General features: G+C 45.2%; 1 protein-coding gene across 1 annotated transcript; it reads right to left on the minus strand.

Annotated features, from left to right (window-relative positions):
* Positions 1-12: 12 nt before the first annotated feature.
* On the minus strand, positions 13-18,125 carry LOC117433011 (probable ATP-dependent RNA helicase DDX17). Its single transcript, XM_059016510.1, has 13 exons — positions 17,564-18,125; positions 16,309-16,462; positions 15,634-15,730; positions 15,047-15,180; positions 14,619-14,684; positions 12,590-12,731; positions 12,206-12,366; positions 11,522-11,694; positions 11,303-11,413; positions 10,565-10,626; positions 9,596-9,655; positions 4,028-4,264; positions 13-3,353 (listed from the first exon to the last, which is right to left on the minus strand). The coding sequence occupies exons 1-13, from the start codon at positions 17,611-17,613 to the stop codon at positions 3,016-3,018; spliced, it is 1,785 nt and encodes a 594-aa protein (XP_058872493.1). The 5' UTR covers positions 17,614-18,125; the 3' UTR covers positions 13-3,015.
* Between the last annotated feature and the right edge of the window lie 499 nt (positions 18,126-18,624).

The raw sequence follows: 18,624 nt of genomic DNA on the forward strand, positions 1-18,624 counted from the left end.
CACCACTCCAAATCTGAACAAATTTGCCCACACCTTTATTTTGTAATTAAACCTGAAAAGAGAACTGCTAACATTATCAAAAACAGACAACTTTTATGATACATTTCGAAGCACCCTACCCATGACATCTGAACAGCAGGGAAAGAAAAATCAAAAAGGGTTATTTCACAGCATCAACAGCGGCGAGACAAATATCTGCGTATTCAGACGCTGCTCGTGAAAAATAACACACATTCACATTTACCAGATGTATAAAACATATACACAAGTTTACCCCAAGCATATCCCACTAGCTACCCTTGAGCAGTAACACTCCCTCCCTTCCTCCCACATGTTTCTGTCTATTCTGTGCCAACAGATTTCACACTGTGCAGCATTTCTCGTTTCGTTAGGAAATTTGAGAGGTACACTCAAAGCACTGAGACACTTCTGCACAGGAACACAGGCAGTTAAGTCAAGCAAATACAAAAAATACATATTTATAAAAGCATTTAAGACGGTTTGAAAAAAAATAAAATAAACATGTTTGATCCAGAGAAAGACAGACAGAAAGAGGGTTAATAGTCTTCAACTCCTGAGTCACGCTGCAACTGAATCTATCGCGTCCCCTGCTTTAGTAGAATAGACGGGTCAATATTTTTTTTTTTAAATAAAACCAATCGTCAAACATCCAAGGACTCAAAAATGAATTTCAACTTGGTGGATTCTCAGTCCAATTCTTTATTAGATCTCAAAATTGTTGAATGACTTCCAGCCAGATTCTAAAGCAAATCATTTCGTCGGCCTGTTGAACAAACTGTGTTCCCACAAATTTTAAATTTAAGGATTTAATCAAAAAGAAAGAGGATGATGTTTTCTTCCAATGATTAAATATACAATTAAAAATGCACACAGCCTATTTTTAATGATTCCACAGGCTTACAAACTTCACATGGGGAAAGACTATCTTGCGATCTCCGATTCAAAAACAGGATGAAGCCATGCACACTTGCTGGAGTTAGGGTGGTTTCGAGCTACACAAAGACTCTCAACTCTCCATCTCTCTCTCTACTGCTGCAAACCCTTACACCTTATTCATACATAAAAACAAGAAAAATATAAATCGGTTACCATAGAAATCAGCAATCCCACAGGAACAAAGCTGCTTCCCTCGCATTTACCTGGAGGGAAGCATTAACAAACAAGCACCTACCTTCACAAAAACTACCAACAGCTTTGAATAAAGGTTTTGATTAGAGCTACATACGTTGTGTGTGTCTGTGTTGGTTGTGACTCCTACCTTACCTTTATAAAAAACACACAACACAGACACCTCATATAAAAAGCCCTGAAAACTCAAAACTGAATCAGTAAGATGGTCCCCACTGAATTGAATCTTTGAATTAATTTGATTGTTTAACTTGTGTTATTTTAATTTGACAGAGTAATCTGTATTACAACATAGCCTGACACATTCTTTTAATTTGTTGACGTTTTTGGGGGTCATTTCTTTGGCTGCCAAACTTACCTTTAGTTTGACAAAAACCTAAATCTGAACCCCTCCAAAACACGTACCCAACAAAAAAAATAAAAATCAGGGCAAGGGAGGGGTAAAGATATTTCAAATATCGGTTTGATTCACATTTTTTTGGCTGCTGCACAGAAGCAAAGAAAGCCAGAAGCCTATAAAAGTTTTGACACGAGAGGTCGTACATTTCTGTGAAGTTTACTTCTGCGGTTTGCCGTATCTCCACAGAAGAATTACTCTGAAGAAGCGGGCAAACATTAGAACGCAGAGAATGACACAGGATCAGTCGGACCTTGACTTCTCAATGGCCTGGTTGCTTAACAGCGCACTTTACAGCAACCAAACTCAAACCTGGGTCTAGCATTATAAACTTTAATAATAATAATAATAATAATAATAATAATAATAATATGACAACATCCTTTCATGAAAGACTCAGAGAGCTTCTATACAAACGGAGTTGCAATCTAATAGACATACATCTCAAACTTTGGGGTAAGACCATTATTTTAGTTGAAGAGCTGTATAGATGTAGGTACTTCAGGTACAGTACAACACATGCTCCCTCATCCTATAGCAGTCTTTAACCCCTTTATAAAATACCTAGCTTCTGCTAATAACCAATACTAAGCTATTAGCCCTTCTAACAAAACCATCATTATATTGTATACTTTATATCATTCTAGATCAGTTTTACTTCTCACCCAAGTCCAACTTCGAGGTAAAGCTATAAGGATGAAGTTTGATTATCTTTTAAGTCAGCGTGTTTATTGGTTTGGTCAAGCGAGCTGTACGGACAGCTCTGGCCAAAGGTTTTGCATCACCCTGTAGAATGAACTCATTTTCCTTCATAAAGTGGAATGAAACCTTCTGAATAATGTTTTGTTAACATAGTGAACTACACTATGCTTGGTAGTTTTCCACAGAAACTGGCAAACTTCAAAATGTAACATTTCAAAATCTAACGTGAAATACTACTGTACTACTATTATGGCTTCTGGTAGACTTTTTTGTGATATTATTTTGTAGTTTCTTTAATTACAGGATGTTAAATAAAAGATCTAAATTATGTTCCTATAGTTTCTTTTTTTAAAGTCTCAAATTCTAGGTGACGCTAAACTTTTGCCCCCAGCTGTATTCTGCACGCATCTCTGTGTGGGTGAGAAAGTCTTCAAAGTATGTTTCAGTATTGTAATGAAAAGTCATCTCTCATGTAATGGATGCTTCCTGGTGCGCTGCACATTTGTGTATGAGAGATGCATTGCAAAATCTCTGTGTGTTTTGAGCCTGTCTACTAAACAATAAAACTGCTTTTTTAGGTTATTGCAAGCATCTGATTATTTTAGTGCGTAGCCAAAATCTTGCAATACCTACACTTATCAAAGACACCAGATTCCCTGCCCTTTTCCAGAATAGAAAGAAAACAAATGACAATTATATTTTCAACCCCAAACTACTCGCTGATCAAAAAAAAAAAAAAAACTTCTCTTTATAGTTTCCCCTGGAGTCTATTTCCTGGGGGCAGGCGGGGGAGGGAACATGAAGCTCATGATGGGAGGGGGCTGAGGGGGGTTGAACTGCTGAGCCATGAGAGGGAGGGGCGGGGCCCCGGTGTACTGAGGCTGCTCCTGAGGGGCCCCGCGGCTGTAGCTGGGGCCCTGCTCCCTGTGCTCCCGGGAGGAGGAGGTGGAGGAAGAGGAGGAGTGCTTATTGCTGTTGCTGCGCTCGCTCCCGCTGCCCCCCCGGCTGGAGGAGCCCCCCCCCCTCATGCGCCGCTCGCACTGATCCATGTACATCAGGTTCGGGTTGTTGGCGTCAGAGCCGCCGCGATACCGCAGGCGACCACCTGGGGGAGACAAACACAAGGGTGGTGTGGTCAATTTAAAAGACCTACATTTAATAACGCTTCTACATTAAAAACTACAAGGGATGGAAAAAAGACTTCCGTTGCATTGCGGTTTGATCCCTTCTAGTTTTTACTACCAGCTTGATTAGCCCCAGTGTGTCTAGGTAACAAGCTCAGGTGTGTCTTATTATTAAACTCCTAGTGAAACCAGGAATGGATCAAAATGGGAGTCTTTATTTCCATCCCTGTAGACAGACTTTGGTTGAAGGAGGTTTTTAGCTGATTTTATAGTGATGAGAGCTACAGTATATCCCAACTGCGATGAACAAAGAAAAAGATGACCCCATGACCACCTGCCCTCTCCCCGAGTTTGGGGTTCACTCACCACTGCCCCCGCCCCCTCTCCCCGAGTCAGCGAGCTGCAGTAGTTTGGGGTTCACTCACCACTGCCCGCCCCTCTCCCCGAGTCAGCGAGCTGCAGTAGTTTGGGGTTCACTCACCACTGCCCGCCCCCCTCTCCCCGAGTCAGCGAGCTGCAGTAGTTTGGGGTTCACTCACCACTGCCCGCCCCCCTCTCCCCGAGTCAGCGAGCTGCAGTAGTTTGGGGTTCACTCACCACTGCCCGCCCCCCTCTCCCCGAGTCAGCGAGCTGCAGTAGTTTGGGGTTCACTCACCACTGCCCCCGCACCCTCTCCCCGAGTCAGCGAGCTGCAGCAGTTTGGGGTTGACGGCCTGCCTGGCCTCCTGCAGCACTCGGACCAGGTCCCGGGCCTGGCGCAGGTTCCCGGGGGTGAAGAAGGTGTAGGCCGTGCCCTTCTTGGTGCTGCGCGCCGTGCGGCCGATGCGATGCACGTAGTCCTCCGAGGAGTTGGGGTAGTCGTAGTTAATCACGAACTTCACATCCTCCACGTCTGAGGGGGGAGCAGAGACCAGCGGAGAGAAGCGAGAGGCACAGTGAGTGGAGAGGCAGAGCACTGGAACGATACTTTGCTATTCACTCAATCTGTGCATGCTGTGCCAAGCCTGTACTTTACATAGAAATCCGACTGCATGCAGGAGTACCAACCTGTAAGGGCTACTGATTAGCCCAGCTCTGCCTCTTCTGCACACTGATATGAACGCACTTACCTTCAGGAACCGACGAGAGACCACCAGTATTATTTTCTTTTGTATTTGGCCAACTAAATTCAATACATCACAGATGGAAATGACTCCTATTGCACAGCAGCTTCACTCATTATTATTAGTTTATTTAGCAGACGCCTTTATCCAAGGCGACTTACAGAGACTAGGGTGTGTGAACTATGCATCAGCTGCAGAGTCACTTACAATTACGTCTCACCCGAAAGACGGAGCACAAGGAGGTTAAGTGACTTGCTCAGGGTCACACAATGAGTCAGTGGCTGAGGTGGGATTTGAACCGGGGACCTCCTGGTTACAAGCCCTTTTCTTTAACCACTGGACCACACAGCCTCCTCATCCCAGGTTTTACTGCTACCAAGTTGATTAGCCCCAGTGTGTATAGTTAACAAGCTCAGGTGTGTCTTATTATTAAACTCCTAGTGAAATCAGGAATGGATCAAACTGCTGTGCAGCGGGAGTCTTATTTCCATCTCTGATACACTTCTTGCATCAGTTACTGTGTACGATTCTACCACAAGTACATATAAAGTACAGCTGCACTTTGTAGCTTATTTTTTGCAGGACACACTTACCCTTATTTAGAATCCAGTTACAATGTTTTTATAAGCTAAATCCAAACATTTCTCTCTAGAGCTTTTTTGTAGTTCTGATAAATGATTTGTCATCTGCAGCACTGAATACTTACCAGGGCAATGGGAAGATAAGTGTTTTGTTAACTTGCAATAACAGCTAATGTAAAAATCAAATCACTAGTAACAATTCGAATATATATATATGACTATAAACTGATTTTTCTGATTATAAAAAGTAATCAGTTTAAGAGCCTAAGCAACCCACAGACTATTCAGAAATGGGTATCGATATGTATTGTGTAATCCTGCACTGAACGGCTGATTCCCAATTAAATAATTAGGAATCCTAAGCAAGCGGTCAAAAATATATACTGTATAAAACCTTGAAAAACAAGAAAAATAAAATATATGGAAGATATATTCAAGAATATTTCTTAATGTTGAGGCTTTACCAGATCGATGCACGCTCCCTCCTTTGAAAAGACTCGCATATTTACAGAAACAAAACACACTCCAATAAGTATTGGGACAGATACCAGCAGTAGATCTGCATTTATTCATTCATTCGTCCCATTACTTCTTGGAGCGGAAGTGTGTGAATTTATCTAGTTTCTGTAGTCATGAGAGACACGGGCTAGCATGTGTGTGTGTGTGTGTGTCTGCGTCTGTATCTGGCTGTGTGTGTGTGTGTGTGTCTGTATCTGGCTGTGTGTGTGTCTGTCTGTCTGTGTGTGTGTGTCTGTGTCTGTGTGTCTGTATCTGGCTGTGTGTGTTGTATGTATGTATGTGTGTGTGTGTGTGTGTGTGTGTGTGTGTGTGTGTGTGTGTGGGGAGTATGCATCGCTAGCCCCAGGCAGCATTAAGTCCCCACATGCTTGATTTGTGATTGAATATAAACGCGTCTTGTTCACACTCGCTGCGCCGGACAGCGGTCCTTAGGAAGGCCTCATGCTTCTCTGCGGTCCCATCCAGTGACATTTCATTTGGGGGAGGGGGGAGGGGGGGGTAGATCTGAATTGTAAAGTGGCGAAACTGATCGTTTTGTTTGGCTGGGAGTTTTTTTTTTTTTTTTCTTGAACGGTAGGGGAACAGAATTCACGCTACAGTTCATGAAAAATTGCTCTTAATTGTATCATTACTTGTACTGTGATACTTGAAATATATTTGCTTACGATTGTAAGTCGCCCTGGATAAGGGCGTCTGCTAAGAAAAAAATAATAATAATAATGAACAAGCTGGTTGGGTTTTGTGAAAGTGGGGGTGGGTTTGGAGGGACGCTCTGCATCAGCTGCCCCTAGCTGTATTGTTGAATTCTCATTGAATTCTTGGCAGTTTCTTTTGTTTTTTTTGGGGGGGGGGGGGGGGGTGGGAGAAGTGAAGTGAAGTGAAGCTGCTGCAGTCTGTTTCTCATTACAGTGAAGGGCTGGGAAAAGGACACTGCCGCTTACTGAGAGTGAAATCCTCTTTTAAAGACAAACAGCCTCCTTCCTTTGAAACAGCATCAAGAGAAAGGAAGAGGGAGAGGGAGATTGAGAGAGATCCCATTGCAGTACCACGAACACCAGCTGTAAAGGTGGAACGACACACTGATCTCCCCATCTAGATCTCAGGACATGCAGGTCGCGATGCGATACATGCGGTGGGCTGCTTGCAAGATGCATAAATAATAACCAAGTGTTCATTTAATGATGGACCACTTTGGTAGACAAATTAAATGATATAGGGAGAGTATGTACACATATCAACTGTTGAACCACTCTGAACTATAATGAGCTGTGCCGTGGTCTTGATACACAGTGAATCGGTGTGACTACAGTTCCCAGAATGCCTCCTCTCCTGCGGCAGTGGTGCGGGATGCTGGGAGCTGTAGTTCTTTAACTACAATGATATGCTGTGGTCTTGTATCCCAATACAAACGATACAGACCTTGATACATCGTGTATAGAAAGCATTGCGATTCATCGATACACAGCGAAATCGCTACACCCCTATAAGACTTAAGAAATAAGACTTTCAAAACTTGAGAGAAAAACCCTGCATAGCTGATAGCACACAAGGAAATCATTTCTTTCACTTCTCTCTCTCCCACACACAGACAGACAGACAAACAGCATCTGAAAGGCTCTTGGTATAAACAAACAGGGCTACGATTTTCCGGTTTAAAAACACTATGCAATCCACTTAAGAGTTAAAATTAAAACAAAAAAAATCTATAAAAATGTGGATAAATGCATTTGATTGACAATCTAAATAGAACCCTACCTCCTGTTACCTGTTCTATTTTCTAGAATTTCACTTTAATTTGTACAAGAAAGAACACACAAACACATCGTTAGACAGTCAATTGATAGCAGTAAGAATTGGACAGACAGAGACAGACAGACAGAGTGCAAACTATCTAGTATCCATACTCACCCTAGCAGAGGTGCAGGTAACAGGGTATCCCGAACAGCCCTCCCAAAATTGTTCGGCAGCCCATGGGGACAGGATGGGGGGGGGGGGGGGGTGGATAGTGGGGTGTACCCCACTTTGGGATGGTGCGATCCTCCCGTTCATCCCCCCCACTCCCAAGAGGATTTGTCGAAGTGTACGAGACTAAGTGCTTAACTGTCTTGCTCCGTGGAATTTGCAATAACACTTTATTTTCTTTATTCGCTCACTCCTCCTAACTAGAAATCCGCTCTCTAGAAATCACAGCCCTAAGCGTTTGAAGCGTTTAAAATACAACAGCTTCTACATAAACAGATTGTGTGTTAATACCAGGTTTTCATCTGCTTTTTTTAACCTGGCTACCTGTAATCAAGTTGAAGGCGTATTTCATTCTCTTGCTCTCTTCGTATGACGCAGCAAAGAGTGCAAGAGAATGAAACACACTCTCAACTTGATTAGAGGCAGCCAGCGGACACTTGAAGACAAGCATTTTGTGCATCACACGTACGGAACAAGAGTTTGCCATTATCTGTTGCGTACTGTGTTTGAAATCCATCCGGAAGTGTAGCCTGCAGTCACACGCACACACAGGAGACACACACACACGCTGGAGGCAGTGTGAGAGGCAGCGGGTCAACACCAGAGCTCAGAGAGTCAAGCCAGCCGGCAGCAGTAACAAGAAACAGACAACTGGGGCTGTGGTGGGGGGGTGGGGGGTGACTGTGGAGTTTAAAATGTCTGGGTCCCTTTTGCAGTTTTTTTTTTTTTTAGGCGAGATGTACAAAGAAGCATTCGGCTACACTCTCAGCGAACACGCAGAGGGAGAGTGTGTCACACACGCACACACCAGCGAGAGAGACACAGAGAGAGAGGGAGCGAGAGTGTGTGTGTGTTCCAGCACAGTCCTCCCCTCTGCAGCACCAGCATTGGACAGACCTGGATTGTGATCCGCCAGGACCAGACATGACAGGAGGAGGAGAGGAGGGGAAAGGGGAGCCGGGAGAGGGGGCGGTAAGGGAGCCCGGCACTGCGTATTGCACAGCCCTTTACTCCCAGGCCTGCCTGCCTTCTTCTTCAGGGGAATCGCAGGCAAAGTGAATCAGATTCTCTGGCTGGGGCTAAATCTTCACAGGGGCGGGAGGGATATAAACCAATGCAGTTTGAAAAGGGGAAATTGTGATAAAAAAGGGGTAACTGAAAACGCAATACAAAAAAGGGTTCGGTCTGGTTCGTCTAAACTGATTTTAATATCTCAATCCTAACATTGTATGCGATGCAAAGCGTCTGGCCATAGCTGTGCCAGTCAAACAGCTCTCTGGTACGGAGACAGCGTTTCTGGTTTGTGTATTGAATGGTAAGGGGAGAAACGGCCTGTTTCTTTAACTATAAAAAAAAACTAGAAAAACAGAAAAAAATGTGGGATAGAGCGAGGTCTAGATACAGCAAACCTCTCAGCTGATGCTGCAAATCAACTGTCAGATGGCTAAAGCTGCAATCAAAACTAAAAGTGTCGAACCTGAAGAGGCGTGGCGGGCTTGCAAGAGGCAGAGAGCAGGCTGGGACGAGAGAGCTGCACAGTGGCCCCTCCCCCTCCTGGAACATACTGCTCCAGCCCGCCCCCAATGGCAGGCAGAGCTGGGATTGATTAATCGGGCCTGCTTTCTCCACTCCTCATCTGGGGCGCTCGATTAGTCATGCCTAGGTCCTGGTGCAAAGCCAGGGCCTGTACGCTTCAAGTGCAGGGAGGAACTTGGAAAACAAAATCAAATAATAATAATACAAAAACGAGAATAATAAAAATGACATTTAATTTAAAAATAAATAAATAATAATTTAAAAAAGACACACACACACACAAAAAAGATTCGGTTAAAAAGTTTTTGTCATCATGTGGGGAAGATCATGCTATATATATATATTTTTTTTATCAATATTTACTCTACTTCCAAATACTATCCAACAGTTATTTTTTGTTTTAAACTATTATTACATGTTTTCTTTCTTTTTTTAGCCTACTGTTTTGTTTTAAAAATCCTATTTTATTTCCTGTTTAAGTTTTTTCTCCAGACGCACGCGACCCCCGAAATCGACACGTACCTAATCCACGAGACGCCACGTCCGTCGCGATGAGGATCGGAGCCTTCCCGCTGCGGAATTCTGAAAAAAATTAAAAACATCTTATACCTAATTCAGCAGGCCTGAAACTCACTCACTAGCCCTGCACCCAGTCCTGTGTGTCTCAGTCTCATCTCAGTGTGTATCTCACTGTGTCTCAGTGTGTCTGGCAGCTTGTCTCACTGTATCTGTTATACCTAGTTCACAAGGTCTGAAACTCACTCACTAGCCCTGCACCCAGTCCTGGGTTTCAGAACCATCCTTGCTTAGGTACATTAGACTGCATACAGACCTCTGGTCAATTCCAATTGTAACCGTGTCATTTGTAATGAACTGCAATGATGTAATTACACTTGACCCTTGACACCGTGTTTGTATTTGTAGCAGTGTTTGTAGTTGTTATTTAGGCACACTGCTGCTGCATCTGTAATGATAATTATAGCTGTCTGGCTCCGCCCCCTTGTTAATGATCTCTGTGGTAATGGTACCTGCCCCCAGGCCTGGCTCCGCCCCCTTGCTAATGATCTCTGTGGTAATGGTACCCCGCCCCCAGGACTGGCTCCGCCCCCTTGCTAATGATCTCTGTGGTAATGGTACCCCGCCCCCAGGCCTGGCTCTGCCCCCTTGTTAATGATCTCTGTGGTACCTGCCCCCAGGACTGGCTCCGCCACCTTGCTAATGATCTCTGTGGTAATGATACCCGCCCCCAGGCTTGGCTCTGCCCCCTTGTTAATGATATCTGTGGTACCTGCCCTCAGGCCTGGCTCCGCCCCCTTATTAATGATCTCTGTGGTACCTGCCCTCAGGCCTGGCTCCGCCCCCTTGTTAATGATCTCTGTGGTAATGGTACCTGGCCTCAGGCCTGGCTCCGCCCCCTTGTTAATGATCTCTGTGGTAATGGTACCTGCCCTCAGGCCTGGCTACGCCCCCTTGTTAATGATCTCTGCTCACCTGTTAGCACCCAGTCCCTCTCAGGCTGGCTCTTGTCTCCGTGGATACACATGGCGGGCCACCTGTACGGAAATAAAAAGATCACATAAATAAGTGAGCCAGACATGCTCTGAGGCACGCACTCCAAAAACACAGCCCAGGGAGGAAGCAGGCAGTCTCCACTCTCCGGGGTTCAGAGAGGCAGTCTCCACTCTCCGGGGTTCAGAGAGGCAGTCTCCACTCTCCGGGGTTCAGAGAGGCAGTCTCCACTCTCCGGGGTTCAGAGAGGCAGTCTCCACTCTCCGGGGTTCAGAGAGGCAGTCTCCACTCTCCGGGGTTCAGAGAGGCAGTCTCCACTCTCCGGGGTTCAGAGAGGCAGTCTCCACTCTCCGGGGTTCAGAGAGGCAGTCTCCACTCTCCGGGGTTCAGAGAGGCAGTCTCCACTCTCCGGGGTTCAGAGAGGCAGTCTCCACTCTCCGGGGTTCAGAGAGGCAGTCTCCACTCTCCGGGGTTCAGAGAGGCAGTCTCCACTCTCCGGGGTTCAGAGAGGCAGTCTCCACTCTCCGGGGTTCAGAGAGGCAGTCTCCACTCTCCGGGGTTCAGAGAGGCAGTCTCCACTCTCCGGGGTTCAGAGAGGCAGTCTCCACTCTCCGGGGTTCAGAGAGGCAGTCTCCACTCTCCTGGGTTCAGAGAGGCAGTCTCCACTCTCCTGGGTTCAGAGTGGCAGTTTAGGGAGGAAGCAGGCTGTTTCTCACTCACCCGTCTCTCCTCATTCTGCGGGTCAGCTCATCACAGCGCTTCTTCGTCTCCACGAAGATGATGGTCTTGTTCTCCTTCTCGGCCATGATCTCCTCCATCAGCTGGAGCAGTCTGGGAGAGAGAGAGGGAGAGAGGGGAGTGTGAGAGAGGGAACAAGAGAAAAGAGTGTGGGAGGAAAGAGACTATAGCAGTGTCTCAGTGTATATCTCTCTCTCTCACTTGCTGTCCTTGTCGCTCTCCTGGCACACATCCACTATCTGCAGGATGTTGTGGTTGGCGCTCAGCTCCAGCGCCCCCACGTTGATCTGCACCGCGTCCCGCAGGAAATCCTCCGCCAGCTGCCTCACCTCCTTGGGCCAGGTAGCGCTCCACATGAGGGTTTGGCGATCCGGCTGGAGAAGGGAGAGGAATAAAACAGTGAGGGAAAGGGTGAGAAGGAGGCAAAAGAAAAAAGGGGGAGAGGAGAAAGATGGCAAGAGAAGTAGGGAGAGGGTGGGGAATAACGAGGAGATGGGACAGGGGGATGGATAGTGCAGTAAGAGAGAAGCGGTCAGTGAGAGGAGAAAGATAAAGAGGGAAGGGTTACAGAGGAAGGGAAAGGGAGAGACGATGAATACAAGTGGGGGGAGGGGGAATGGTGAGGGAGAGTGGGGGAGAGAGAGAGAGAGAGACTAGATTTATGACAGAAATACCACTAGGCACTCAATTAGTCATCACACTGCAGTGTATTATTTAATTCACAGGGGCTCAGGGGGAGGGTGTGTGTGTGTGTGCGCGTGCATGTGTATGTCTCTGTGTGTATGTCTCAGTGCAGGCCGCCCCAGCTCTCTCACCCTGGTTTGTGTCTCTGTATGTACGTATGTATGCAGTCTGTAGAGTTGCAGGCAGCCCCAGCTCTCTCACCCTGATCTGCTCGATGATCTTGCGGATCTGGGGCTCGAAGCCCATGTCCAGCATCCTGTCAGCCTCGTCCAGAACCAGGTAGGTGCAGCGGTTCATGGTCGTCTTCCCAGCCTCCAGGAAATCAATGAGCCGGCCGGGGGTAGCAATGCAGACCTCTACACCTGAGAGAGAAGGAGAAGGAGAGAGACAGGTTAGTCACCCAGCATCCACAGGGCTAGAAATAAGACTCCCGCTGCACAGCAGTTTGATCCATTCCTGGTTTCTCTAGGAGTTTAATAAGAGTAGGAGAGAGAGAGATATTGTGGTTAAGCTGATTTTTTTTTTTTTCAAAAGAAAAAAAACTAAAAACTAAAACAAAATATGCATCAGTCAGTGGCCCCCCACCTCTCTCCAGGTCCCTGATCTGCGGGCCCCTGGGGGCCCCCCCGTAGATGCAGGTGCTCTTGATGCGGGACGTCTTCCCGTACTCGTATGCCACCTGCTGAACCTGCTGCGCAAGCTCACGCGTCGGAGCAAGGACCAGACACTGCAAAGATAGGAGAGAGAGATTAACACTGATATGCATCTATGGCCAAATGTTTTCCATCACCCTCGATGCATTTTATTTTATTTTTAATTTGGTGGTCGCCAATTATTTTTATTGTTTTCTCCCCAATTTAGTAACGTCCAATTATTTTTAGGCTCAGCCCACCGCTACCACCCCTGCGCTGACTCAGGAGGGGCGAAGACGAACACACACTGTCCTCCGAAGCGTATGCCGTCAGCCGACCGCTTCTTTTACACACTGCAGACTCACCATGCAGCCACTCAGAGTTACAGCATCGGAGGACAACGCAGCCCTGGGCAGCTTACAGGCAAGCCTGCAGGCGCCCGGCCAGACCACAGGGGTCGCTGGTGCGCGGTGAGCCGAGGACACCCTGGCCGACCTAACCCTCCCTCCCCCCGGACGACGCTCGGCCAATTGAGCGCCGCCCCCTGGGAGCTCCCGTCCTCGGTCGGCAAAGGAATAGCCTGAACTCGAACTCGCGATGTCCAGACTATAGAGCGCATCCTGCACTCGACACGGAGCGCCTTTACTGGATGCGACACTTGGAAGCCCCGTCACCCTCTATGTAGAATTAACTAAAAAGTGGAATGAAACCTGCTGAATAACGTTACGTTAACATATTGAATTACACACCAGCGCTTTGTAGTTGCCAGATACTGAATGAAAACAAACCGACAAAAGTTTCACATTTTGAAATACTACTGGACTGCTATTGCGGTATCATTTTGCAGTTTCTTTTGATTACATCACAATGTTAAATAAAATATCTAAAACGTATGGGTTATTTATTTACTTTTTAAATGACGTCCCAATCCTAAAATTCTAGGCGGTGATGCAACCAGGAATTCTCTTTTTGGAGTCTGTACTTGGCAATGGGCAGACATAGGAGCAACTTTACACTGCGGTAAGGTCTCAGTGTTCAGACGTCTCACGTTGTTTTTACTGGTAACTCACCATTCTGTTAAACAAGATTGCCTCCGTGGTATCTCAAGTATGTCTGGGGGTGGAGAAGGTGCTGTGTGTGTGTGTGGTGGGGGAGGGGTCTGATAAGCTTGGTTAGATAGGAAGAAACTGGTTTTGACCAGTTTAGAGAAGCTGCCTAAGTTACTCCTCTGAAACGTGGTGCTGTGGGTGTGGTGCTCGTTGGAGGGGTGATAGTATGTAATTGTCTGTATGATAATGAATGGTTGCTTTCCTTCCAGTATAAATAGAAACTGTAAAAGCAAAATCCTTTGTAACTTTCATTGCTGTTGAGTTTCACCCAGTACTTTTGGATGCATTTTACTGTAATAATTCTTTTTGGAATAAAACTATCGGATAATGGGATAAAGACTTCACTGAACTTTACTGAACCTACAGAGTCGTTTGATTATTTTTTGTGTGCTCTTTTGTATTAGTTTTTAGGGTTCTTTTAACTGTGCTGTTTGAATGATCTGTCTCTTTTTTGCCGTTGATTTTAGAACCAACGCTGCCTTCTCTTGCCGAGGCCCCCTTGCAAACGAGATGCCTCTCTCATGGGTTAAATCCTGGCTGAACACAACGAATCAGACAAATGTGAAAATCAACCATGTTACACGTGGTTTCAGCTAATTAAACAGACGTGTATTTCACCTTGTCGTGCATTTCAATTAGCTATGCTGTTTTTGCAAAAAGCCTTGACAAACACGAATCACAGAATTATAAAATCCCGATTTGAAATGGCACGCTTTGCATCCGGTCGCGCGTTTTCACTTAGGAAACGAAACAGTGACAGGACTACCCGAAACTGACTTTATTTAAACCTAATTGCGATTCAATTCAGCTTGCAGTAACATGCGCTTGTTTACAATGAGAGCCCGCCCCCTCACCCCAGCTCAGCACACTTACAATGGGCCCGTCCCCTCTCTCCAGGTACGGCTGGTGGTTGATGTGAACTATAGCTGGCAGGAGGTACTGTGGAGAAAACAAGACAGACTCACATTAGACAGCTTCAATATCCTATTATTATGTGCAATCTTTATTTCACCAGGCTCACTAGAACTAATCAGGTTTAGAAACTCACACTAGCCCTGCTGCTGCTGCACCCAGTCCTGAGGTTCAGAACTCCCCTCAAAGTTCTGAACCCCAGGACTGGGTGCAGCAGCAGCAGGGCTAGTGTGAGTTTCTAAACCTGCTCAAACTCCTGGCTCCTGATCGTTTCAATATTAATAATACTAGACTTCATTGAGGGGAGCTCTGAACCCCAGGACTGGGTGCAGCAGCAGGGCTAGTGCCAATTTCCAAGTCTACTTCTGAAAAGACTGTCTATAGCTCACCGCCAGTGTCTTCCCCGAGCCAGTCTGCGCGATGCCCACCATGTCCCTGCCGCTTAGCGCCAGCGGGAAGCCCTGAGCCTGGATAGCGGTGGGCTCTGAGAAACTCTGCTCCACCAGAACATCTATAACATACTCTGAGAGAAAGAGGGAGAGAGGGGGCTGTGAGACAGAGAGGAGATACACACCCCAGCACATCCAGAACATACTCTCAGAGAGAGAGAAGATACACACACACACACACCAGCACATCCAGAATATACTCAGAGAGAGATAGAGGCTGTGAGAGAGAGAGAGGAGAGACACACACACCAGCACATCCAGAACATACTCTCAGAGAGAGAGAGAGATCGAGAGAGAGGGCCTGTGAGAGAGAGAGGAGACACACACACACACACACACACACACACCAGCACATACTCTGAGAGAAAGAGAGAGCGAGGGAGGCTGTGAGAGAGAGAGGAGACACACACACACTGTCTACTGTCTGGATCGAGGTAGGTTCACTGAAACATCAAGAACTTACTCTGAGAGACAGGGGAGAGCGAGACAGAGGAGAGAGGACACACACACACAGGGTCTGTACTCACGAGGGAAGTGTGCCTGATGGAATTTAGCCACTGGTTTGGGACAGCCGTTTCCTCGGACAGTGATCTCTTTCTTCTTGCGAAACTCCTCCACCTCATACTGACCAAGGGGAACAAAGGAAAAAAAAATACTCACATACTTTTCATATTTAAAATTATATAAAAAGGCAAACTGTTTAACTTGTTCTGTGTGAAGCACAATAAAAAATACTCTCTCTGCACAATTTTTTTTTCTCTCCCCCCCCCATTGCTTTACATGGGGGAAGAAATGGCGTTCGGCTCATATGAGGCTATCATGCATTTGCTTGCTAGTCTTCCACATGTACCCAGAGACAAAAAGATAAAGACTAGAACAGTTTTTTTTTTTTTTTTAAAAAATCTGTCCCCATATAAGGTTTCCATGCATGAAAGGGCTAATGACTAATATTCAGGGGCTAATCAAGCTGGTAGTAAAACCTGGAATGGGTGAAGCTGCTGTGCAATAGGAGTCATAGTTCCATCCTTGAATAAGACTCCTGTTGCACAGCAGTTTGACCCGCTCCTGGTTTCACTATGAGTTCAATAATAAGACACACCTGAGCTTGTTACATAGACACACTGGGGCTAATCAAGCTAGTAGCAGTAAAACCTGGAATGAATCATACTGCTGTGCAATAGGAGTCTTACTTTCCCTCTCACCTGGGTCATGCGCTCCACCTCGGGATGCTCTTTGTAGAAGTTCTTCTCGAATTTGGGCAGCTCGTCCAGGTTCCACTTCTTCTTACGCAGTCGCTCCCCCGGGTTCCCAAATTTCTGGGGAGGGGGCCCGCCACGGCTCGACCCGAAACGAGGGCTAGAGGGGGAGGGGGGCTGCTATTATCATTGGATTATTATTTATTTGGCAGACACCTTTCTCCAAGGCGACTTACAGAGGTGCTACAGGGCAGTACAGGGTTACAATGGGGCAGCAGTGTGGAGTAGTGGTTGGGGCTCTGGACTCTTGACCGGAGGGTCGTGGGTTCAATCCCAGGTGGGGGACACTTCTATTGTACAATTGAGCAAGGTACTTTACCTAGATTGCTCCAGTAAAAACCCAACTGTATAAATGGGTAATTGTATGTAAAAAGAATGTGTAAAAAATAATGTAATTGTATGTAAAAATAATGTGATATCTTGTAACAATTGTAAGTCGTCCTGGATAAGGGTGTCTGCTAAGAAACAAATAAATAATAATAATAACAATAATAATAATACAATGCAAGATTCATATTTAAATACAGTGTAGTTTACAGTAAGTGCAAATAATACTACTACTAAAATACAATATGAGCTAGGATGCAACAAGTTAGGATACAATGAGCTTTGTTCATGTTGTATTGCTTTTTCAAGATCAAACGTTCTGGCTTTTAATATTTTGGTTTTCAGGACAAGTGGACCAGTGAGGTTCACTTTAGCTTTTCCCTCAATTATTGACAGAGCTGTAAAGCTACCCTAATCTCACCAGATGCATTGCGATATATCGTATCGTGCTGATTGCATCACCTAGAATTTTAGGATTGAGACATAATTAAAAATAAACTATATGAACATAATTTTGATCTTTTATTTAACATCATGTAATCAAAGAAACTACAAAATGATATCGCAAAAAAAAAAAAAAAAAAAAAATCTACTTGAATCCATAATAGTAGTAGATTAGTATTTCATGTTGGATTTCAAAATGTCACATCTTTTCAATTTGTCAGTTTTCCATTAAGTATATATGGTAAAACTACAAAGCGGTTTGCAATTCAAGCTTTTACGTTACCATGTATAAATATTATTCTTATATCACAGAAATGCATTGTCTGTACAGTACAATCTAGGCCTATTTCTCTGTGCGAGGAATGTATATCTCGAAGCATTAAAAATAAAAACCTATTTTTTAAAATCTGTTCCTAATTGTTTTGCTTACCCTCCTCGGTCTCGTCCACGGTCTCTAGAATCGAAAGATCCGCCTCTCATTTTTAAAGTAAACACAAAAAAATTCTAAATTGAACTAAATTAATAATAATAATAAACAATAATCCCACCACCTTAAATCTAACTTTATAATTAAAATAAAAAGTTATGGATTCTGGTCTTTTTTTTTTTTCTTCCTCCGTTTGAAATAATTATAAAAAGTACTCTGTTTATCTGCTAGCCATAGTGCCCATGTTTGACATAACTCAATAAATATCGTTACTCCGAAATAAAAAACAGCACGACGCTGGTTTCGTTAGCGAGCGAACGCAACTAACGAAAACGGATTTTCAGGAGTTGAAAAAAAGGGTTTTTTTCGGTATTTATTTTGTATTTTGATTCAAAGTCGCTCCCAAACTCCACCACCACAACAACAACAACAAGCTAAAGATCTCTCACAATAAAATGGCGGCTCGCTTGCTCAATATCCAAACAGCGCCAGTGGAAAAAAAACAGTAAAAAGGCGTATCTCTGCTCAAGGGCACTGGGTCTGCGTCTAGTTGAGGGCGTAACAAGGTCCTGGAATACCGCCCGCCTGCGCAGCCTGTTTCTCTCCTACACGTAGCTCACGTTGGTCACTTTAAACTACGTAGTAAATTGTACTTAATTTAATCTTGAATAGCAATCTTTTTGCCTCACGGTGCCACAAGCCGCCACAATGTACGTGCAGGCCTCAGGGTTTTAAAGCAGTCTCCAATGAGATATTGGCTTGCTTCCACATTTTAGACTTTCTTTTGTTGGTGGTGCAGTTTGTTTACATTGTCCAGTGGTCGCTTCAGCTGTGGGTGCACAAATATACTGCTCCGTGCTGCATGATTATATTTGTTTATTTAGCAGACGCCTTTATCCAAGGCGATTTACAGAGACTAGGGTGTGTGAACTATGCATCAGCTGCAGAGTCACTTACAACTACGTCTCACCCGAAAGACGGAGCACAAGGAGGTGAAGTGACTTGCTCAGGGTCACACAATATCAGTGGCTGAGGTGGGATTTGAACTGGGTATCTCCTGGTTA

The sequence above is a fragment of the Acipenser ruthenus genome, chromosome 53 (assembly GCF_902713425.1).
Source record: "Acipenser ruthenus chromosome 53, fAciRut3.2 maternal haplotype, whole genome shotgun sequence".
Taxonomy (NCBI): domain Eukaryota; kingdom Metazoa; phylum Chordata; class Actinopteri; order Acipenseriformes; family Acipenseridae; genus Acipenser; species Acipenser ruthenus.

What these genes read in the sequence shown, in the direction of transcription:
- LOC117433011 (XM_059016510.1), bottom strand. Translation starts at nt 17,613, where the DNA reads ATGAGAGGCGGATCTTTCGATTCTAGAGACCGTGGACGAGACCGAGGA. An exon ending in GAGGGACTGGGTGCTAACAG is followed by an intron (nt 9,656 to 10,564) that starts GTGAGCAGAGAT and finishes AATTTTTTTCAG; the next exon opens with AATTCCGCAGCGGGAAGGCT. An exon ending in GAGAGGGTGCGGGGGCAGTG is followed by an intron (nt 3,354 to 4,027) that starts GTGAGTGAACCC and finishes TGTCTCCCCCAG; the next exon opens with GTGGTCGCCTGCGGTATCGC.